Source organism: Vicia villosa, linkage group LG1 (genome assembly GCF_029867415.1).
Source record: "Vicia villosa cultivar HV-30 ecotype Madison, WI linkage group LG1, Vvil1.0, whole genome shotgun sequence".
Lineage (NCBI taxonomy): Eukaryota > Viridiplantae > Streptophyta > Magnoliopsida > Fabales > Fabaceae > Vicia > Vicia villosa.
This window is the reverse complement of record NC_081180.1, coordinates 129,734,903-129,743,160: the sequence shown is the minus strand read 5'-3', so window position 1 is coordinate 129,743,160 and position 8,258 is coordinate 129,734,903. Positions and strand designations below refer to the sequence as shown.

Below are 8,258 nucleotides of genomic sequence, written 5' to 3'. Positions count from 1 at the left end.
ATCAAACAAATTAAACAAATTCTAATGAAATCTAGTCAAATCAAACTAAATCAAATATAATCAAAATCAAAATCAATCCAAACCAACAAGAAATACATATCACAAATATCAGAAAGGAAAACGAATAATATATACTACCAATACTAGAACCAAATGTGAGATAATTAACTGAAATCATATATGACTTAAACTTGAACTTCAAACACATAAAGTGGAAGACAACATGCCGAGAATAATTTAACACTAGAGATATAACAAAGTTGGGAAGAGGGAGACTAAGATTTTAATATATGTTAATATCATAAGTTATAAAAATAAAGATTATAAAAATAAGGGAAAAGCTAACATGTGCCCTAAGGGCACAAGTTAATTAGATATTTATAGAAATATTTTTTTGGAACGCGTGCATTCAATGTATCGAAACTCTAAATATGACTTTATTGCATTTAATTACATTCAATTTTTTCTAATTATATTATCCTTAACATGTGCCCTTAGGGCACATGTTAGCATGACCCTAAAAATAATATATAATAAACCATTAATAGACTATATTAACTTTATCTCAATTATAATAAAAGATCATTACATATTATCTAATCATATAAAATATGAAAAGTGATAGTTTGTGTTCAATTCTCTTCTCCTAAGTGATTCTTAAAAGACTAAGATGTCTTACATAAAGACTAGGATATGTCTTGCATCTTCTTTTGACTAGTATTTCATTGGTCTGTTTCTTTGGCTGTGTTTAGTCTGGCTTGTTCAGTTTTCTTACTCTTTTATTTATATATCCTCCTTGCCATCAACAGAATAAACTATTTTAAGAAATACTAACTTATTAATTAGACGAAATGAGAAGTAGTAACTATCAAGTGAGCTGAAACTCTCTATAATCAGTTTTATGGTTTAATTCTTCTTTTAATCTACCACAAAACCATTTATAGATGATCTGATCTAACTTAGCAGGCAACAACAGTAAAATAAATATACATGAATGATGATAATCATAATGAAATTCAATTTAGTCTCTGAGATATTCTAATCAAACATAAAAACCAAAAACTTTCAATACATAAGAGAAGTGAAATTAATTAACCTTCATAATATGATTCACCTTTGTTAATTAGTAAGGTGGTCTACCACCATGACCCCAAGGAGAATTATAAGCTTCATGATTATTCATCAACTGTTGTCCATTTGAAACACCCAAATTACCACCACCAACATTGTTATAAACCGGAATCGACGACGAGCCTTCTCCGACCGATCCACCCGCCAACTGTCCCATCCCAGCCGGGGGAGACTCATCACCACCTCCTCCACCACCACCACCACCCTGCTGTCCTTCCTGATCATCACCATCCTCCACAGGCAACCTCTCATAAGTTGCATTCGAAAAAGTCGCAGCCATCAACATAACCGGCCCTGCCGCCACCAGCGGTCCAACCACTCCACCACCGACCACCTGTCCCTGCCCTCCAGAAAGATAAATAGTCAAACCAGTAGCACCAGGCGGTGAAGGTCCAGGAAGCACCGAACCAGTCAACGACAGAATATCAAATCTCCCCGGAAGCGCCACCACTGCTCCAGGACCTGTAGGCTGCCGGAGAGAAACATTAACAACGGTCCCACTCGCGCTTAGAATGCAAATACCTCTCTGCCGTTTTCTAGCGAACTGAACAACACTATCTGCTATATCAGTTCCTGATGCCACTTCCATAACATGACTTCTCAGCGCGTTAGGGCTGTCTCTTGTTATGAATATCGGTGGCTTCGGTTTGTTTTTCGATCCTGATGGACGGCCTCGTGGACGGCGCGTGGAGTTGCTTGTTTCTATAGCTCCTCCTTTTTGTTCATCACTGTTTTCTCTCTCGTCTTCTTCGTTGTTATTGTTGTTATTGTTGTTGTTTACTCCTGTTACCGCACTTTCGTTCATGGAAAAACCCAGATCCGGTTTTGGTACTAGTGGTGATGAGTTGACTGAGTTGTCCATCCCACCTAAACCCACCGGTCCAGTCCACCACCGGTTCGCCATCACAACTGAACCGGTCACAAGAAATCTCAAACCTAATTTATTTCTAACAAGTCAAACAACAACAAAAAAAAACTATATATGTATATTTTTTTTTTATATCAGAAAGTTTAGGTGATTTAGACTCCAAGAACTTATCGCATGTGTCTGGATGGATATATCTGGATGGATCAACTAAGTAGATCACTAGATCTAGAGATAAAATCTTTATAATTATAACTATATCTAGTTTGTGATGAAGAAATTCATAATAAGAATAAAAATAGCTATATAATATATATGAAGAAGATGAGGTTGAATAGTGAGTGATGGGAAGAGGTGAAGTGTTTGTTTGAGTGAATGAGTGAGTGGAGAAAGAAAAGATGAAGAAAGAAAGAAAATGAGGTAGGTATAGGGAGAAGAGAAGGTGATAGATAATAGTGTTGATATTGTGAGTGAGAATATGCTTATTAGGGTTTAGTTGATGTGTATTTTTGTTGTATAGTGGGGTAGGATTATGTGCGGGAAAGAAGGTGGGTTGCACGCCGTTGCTCACCTCCCGACAATAAATAATGACATGGGAGTTACGAAAAAGACAGATAGATAAACTATTACTACATATGGTACAGAAAACTGTTTCCAAGTTTCTCATTACAATTGTCAATTATTATGCAGTATATACAAACACATCTTGAGCTTGATGTTTGACCATTTTTCAAGCTTTTTTTCAGGATAATTTTTTAAATTATTTCTTAAAAACTTATGCTCTCAGTGACTACTTATCAATGAATCCTTAATATAATTATAGAAAACAATTGTTTCACTCCATGTATGCTTTCAACATCTAATGACATAATATATTATTCGTGGCTGTTTGCTTTTGTTTTAGGCGACAAGATCAACTCAAAGATGAGATAATTCTTACTACTATTTAGAACGAATCATTTTGATTGGATGTAAAGCTTTTATATTAAATGTTTCTTATGAAATTATTATTAAATAATCATTTTATAATTGTGATGAAATTAGGATAATTTTCTTTTCATTTTTTTAAATTTAAATATATAAAGTCACCACCATTCATGTGCCATCTTTTGGATTGTTGGCTAGCTAGTTGGGTGCGGTCGTATGATTCTTTGCTTGTGACTCTTCTGTCATGTTAATTAATTAATTAATTAGTGTGAATGATTAATGATTAGTTTTATTAAGTATGCCATCTTTTTCTTTTGCGGTGGATTATATTCTCTGTGTTCTACACTTCTAATTTTGCAGACTTTCTATGTGTGAAACAATTTCAAGGGTTTTTTCTCCACGGCACTATTTTTAGTTTGACAATATATTAGAGACAATTATAGTTGAAGATTGTCACATATATTTTAGGATTAGTATTCTGACGATAAATCGACTAGTTTATTTATATCCAAGAAACATCTATGAATAATATGTAGAAAATTCAAACAGAAGTCTAGGACACTCATTTTTTCTTCGAAATATCTATGAATTGATAGACCTGTGTCTAATTTACCTAATTGCATTTCTCTTTCCACAATTAATGTTACAGAACATTCTATTATTAGCTTATGTTTCTTTAATGACAATTAATATAAATAAAGCAGTTTCTCAGGTATTTGGGGATTTGAGTCTCCTGAATTTGGCTCTTTTAAGTAAGTGGAGTTGAAGGTATTTGGGTAGGGCTGGAAATGAGTCGACTCGAGTCGAACTCACTTCAGCTCAGTTTGACTCGTTAAGAATTGGCCGAGTTCGAGTTCGAGTTCATGACGAACTTTTTTTCCAGCTCAAACTCGACTCGTTAAGAATTGGTCGAGTTTGAGTTCGAGTTCGAGTTTATCTCGAATTTTTTTTCAGGTCAAACTCAACCTGTTAGAAGTTCACGAACATCTCGATTCAACTCGTTAGGTTTATCTTGTTAGGTTCAACTCGCTTATTTCACAGATTTAAAAGTAATTTTTTGAAGTCTATTTTTTTACATATATATTTGACATTTTGTTAGCTGAAGATTTCGTTTTATATTATTTATCCTTCGAAGAAGTAGAAGATCGAAGGAAAGATGGTTACTGATGGCCATCCCTTAAAAATAAAAGAATGGCTACTGATGGCCATGCTTCGAGAGTAAAGATTTCTAAGTTCGCTATGAAGATAATGAATACTGAAATCTAGTGAAAAGTATGTGTCTTCGGGGACTTAGACAAATTTGTAAATATATTCAAGTATTACTACTTAGCGTGTTTTTTCGTAGTGTTTGTTTAATACACTGCCACGCGTCGAAGACGGACTCAGGCGGGAAGATTTGAAATTCGAAGACGGTTTCGTAACTGTCCAATAACAGATGGCTCCGTTGGAAGTTCTGATGAGAAACGTGGCAGCAGATTAGTATAGGACCGTTAAGGTCGAAACTAGTATAAATAGGAGTCTAAATGTTAGGATTCCGTGTGTTCATTTTGTACAAATCACTCACATATTTACTCAAGTATCAAGCGTTAAGAGAAAGAGTTCGCTGAGAAAATGTACGTATGACACCACCATTTTAATACATGTGTATTATCTTTTGTTTTTTATCTTCCAGAATTACTGCATTTCGTTTACTTCTTGCCATTTACATTTCTGTATCTTTACTTTAACGTCATTTACTTTCGAATTACTTTCATGCTATTTACTTTCAAAGTCTTTTACATTTCTGCAGTTTAAGATTCTTTACGTTTCAATAGTCCTTTTAATTTTCTATGTTATGTTACTTATCTTTTCATTGAAGTCACATTTATAATAAAGTGATTGTCAAGACTATTTGTTCTTTAATCGAACAAAGCTTATCGAAGAAGACAAGTAATGAATATGGTCCGAATGAACGTTGATGACAATCTTCTTGACTATGTGTCCTATGATCAATCTAGTCGATCCTGCAAGTAACCAAATCATATTTATTATAGTTTGGAAGACTAGCGGTTGTTTACCGGAAATCACCGTAAACAAATTGGCACGCCCAGTGGGACAGTGTCAAGCAGATTGTTTTAATCAATTGCTTTATTTTTGTCTAGACAATATCAAGATCTTGTATGAACCTTAGGAACGGTAAATTAAAGAACAGTGCACAACCGATTCCCAAACGAAGGTACAACAGGAAAATGGTCGTTACGGCCAGTGCAGGGGGTAATCAAGATCCCCCACAAGGTTCAGGATCAGGAGCGGCAAATTCGACTTCGACTCAAGAAACACGAGATGCAACGGGTCCAAATGGATCGAGACCTGCAGATAATTCCCAGGCTTTGCCTGAAAATAATACAGGGCCTTCAGGGACTATTCCAGTTTCAGTGTCGACAACCGCACCCTCATCCACAAGCGCAGAGGACGTATTGTTTGCCTCGACAAATGCTGCAAACAATTTGTTTGGTCAAGGCACGAATTCTGCTTTCGAATGGAGACCAAACAGTTCATATGGAATGCCATACCCATACGGAACAGGCGTACGAGGGGCAGGACCTATATATGCCCCAACTACCAATGCGACATTTTCACCGAATGTTAGTTCAGTGGGTCGAAGTGCACATAACACTGGTTTTTCTACCCAGGTGCCTCATTTTACCATAAATAACCAAGCAGCATTTCGACAAGAAATGGATGCAAGCAACCATGATATGGTAGGGGTTTTGGCCAGAGAATTGACTTCAGTTTTAAGCCCACTAATGGCAAATGTTACTACTACAAATAGAGAAAACATGGAGACTTTCCAAAAGATATCATCTCAAATGAATCGAATGGCAGAATTCATGGGAATAACGCCACCTAAAAGGAAAGACAAACAGCCTTTGAATCAAGAAGAGAGGCCCATTTTAGAACGTGTTCAAGACATAGTTCCGTCATCTAGGACAGCCACTAGGGATGTAGGCCCCTCACGAAGAACAGAGATGTTCGAAGGAACTCCAATAATTAACTTAGAAGCTTCAAATCAAAGAACCGTCCCCGTTCGACAAGAAACAGAGGAGGAGCAACCCAGATTAAGGATTGTGGGTAGGAACGAACACCCAGATGAGGTTGTTCAAAGAGTCAGAAGAGAAAATCTGGCTACAGAAAATAACTTAACTGCCATGATAGAAAGGGTTATGGCTAATAATGGCCTTAGTACTGGACTTAGACGTCCAAACTATACATCCCCTATGTCAGATTATATCATGCAGACAGAATTGCCTAGGGGCACTAAGGTACCCAAATTTACAAAATTTTCAGGCGAAACGAATGAGTCAACGGTGGAACATATTGCTAGATATTTGACAGAAGCAGGAGACTTAGCGGGAAACGAGGATTTAAGGATCAAATATTTCCCTAGTTCGCTGACAAAAAATGCCTTCATTTGGTTTACTACTTTACCACCAAATTCGATAGATGCATGGGCATACTTGGAAAGGCTTTTCCATGAGCAATTCTACATGGGTCAAACTAAGATAAGTTTGAAAGAATTGGCCAGTGTTAAAAGAAAATTCACAGAAACAATTGATGATTATTTAAATAGGTTCCGTTTGTTGAAATCAAGGTGTTTTACAACAGTCCCAGAGCATGAACTTGTTGAAATGGCTGCAGGTGGTCTAGATTATTCAATAAGAAAGAAACTAGATACCCAATACCTCAGGGACATGGCCCAATTAGCAGACAGGGTTCGACAAGTCGAACGACTGAAGGCAGAAAAAGTTAGGGCAAATAAAAGTTATAAGAAAGAGAGAGTAGCGTACGTCGAAGCCGAGGACGCTGATGATGAGTCTTTCAATGACTCGTATAGCCCTGAAGAAGTCGAAATAGACTTAGCTGAATTAAAAGAAGCGCCACCTTACGCCTGCAAATTGCTAAATCCTGCCAATGGAAAAAACCCAGTAGAAAACGATAAGAATGATAGGTTCCCTAAGAAAACTTATACATTCGACATTACCAAGTGTGATGAAATATTTGATTTATTGGTAAAAGATGGCCAAATGATACTACCTCCAAATTCAAAAATTCCTCCGTTGGAACAACGGAAGAAAAGAGGTTTTTGTAAATATCATGGGTTTTTAGGCCATAAAACTTCTCAATGTTTTCTTTTCAGGGATCTAATTCAAAATGCTCTCAATGATGGAAGGTTGAAGTTTGCTGACAAGACCAAGAGTCATATGAGGGTCGATACCAATCCCCTAAACATTGCTGACGCTAGCCTCTGCGAGGTAGAAGATATCAACATGGTGGAGGCTTCTGAAGTCGAGGTTGTGGTGACTAAAGCAATGTTCAATGGAAAGCAGGCTACTGAAAGCCTAAAAAGTGAAATAGTCTTCAACACTGTTGTTGAAGAATCTTCCAAGACAGAAATAACTGAAGCATCGAAGGAAGAAAACAGTGAGGCCACTGAAGACCTCAGGATGAAACTCCAGAAAATCCAGATCTCTGAAGTTCCTCCAGCAGCGGTTAACATGGTCAGCGCCGGACGACCAGTGTCTGAATTTGGCGAACTAGAGACATGGCTGACGAGGAAAAACGGGGGCATCGAAGTCCCTCCAAGAACCGAAAGCCTCAAGGAATATCTCTGGAATTGCCACGAGAGAAATGGTGGTAAGCAATGGATGTGTCCAAGGTGTTCGATCATGCTGAATCGAAGGGTCGAAGCCAACTTCGAAAGGGTTCGACGCGAAAGGTGGGAACACCCAGAAAGAGAGCCAAATCCCCTACTACAACTGTACCCAAAGATGGAGGAAAGCTTGGTAGGATTTTTGGTCAGATGCCACAAAGAAAACACTGAAGTTGCTCTCTGCCCAAGATGTGGGGCAGTCTATGACGAAATGCTAGCACGATCATTCGAACGTGTGTATTGCTACATGAGTCAAGAAACTCAGGGGTTGCGTCCTAACCTGTACGATTTCGACATACGGACTCCAACAAAGAGGCCTGATAGCCCACACCCCAGAACTCGAAGGGTAACTTTCAGAATCCCTGCAGATGCGCCAAGGGATAGGTGGGTGCAAACTGATGCAAGAACCAACAAATGGCGAAGTTGGGACCAAGGTGGTAGAACTGCAATGGCATATAGGAAACAATTTCAAAGATCAAATCGAGAGGCGTATCGTTTGGAGAATTATAAAGGAAAAAATCCTATGTCTCGGTCCCAGTGGAGAAGGCATCAGAGAATAAGAAAGGCTCAGAAGGAATACAGGCCAAGAGAAGCTGGAGAATCTAGTAGCAACCAAGTCCCATACCAGGGGGCAAAGTCAAACAA

General features: G+C 37.8%; 1 protein-coding gene across 1 annotated transcript; it reads right to left on the bottom strand.

The window, feature by feature from the left end:
* Nucleotides 1-987: 987 nt before the first annotated feature.
* LOC131644193 (AT-hook motif nuclear-localized protein 19) lies at nucleotides 988-2,542 on the bottom strand. The gene has a single exon (XM_058914625.1). The coding sequence runs from the start codon at nucleotides 2,033-2,035 to the stop codon at nucleotides 1,124-1,126; it is 912 nt and encodes a 303-aa protein (XP_058770608.1). The 5' UTR covers nucleotides 2,036-2,542; the 3' UTR covers nucleotides 988-1,123.
* Nucleotides 2,543-8,258: the final 5,716 nt, after the last annotated feature.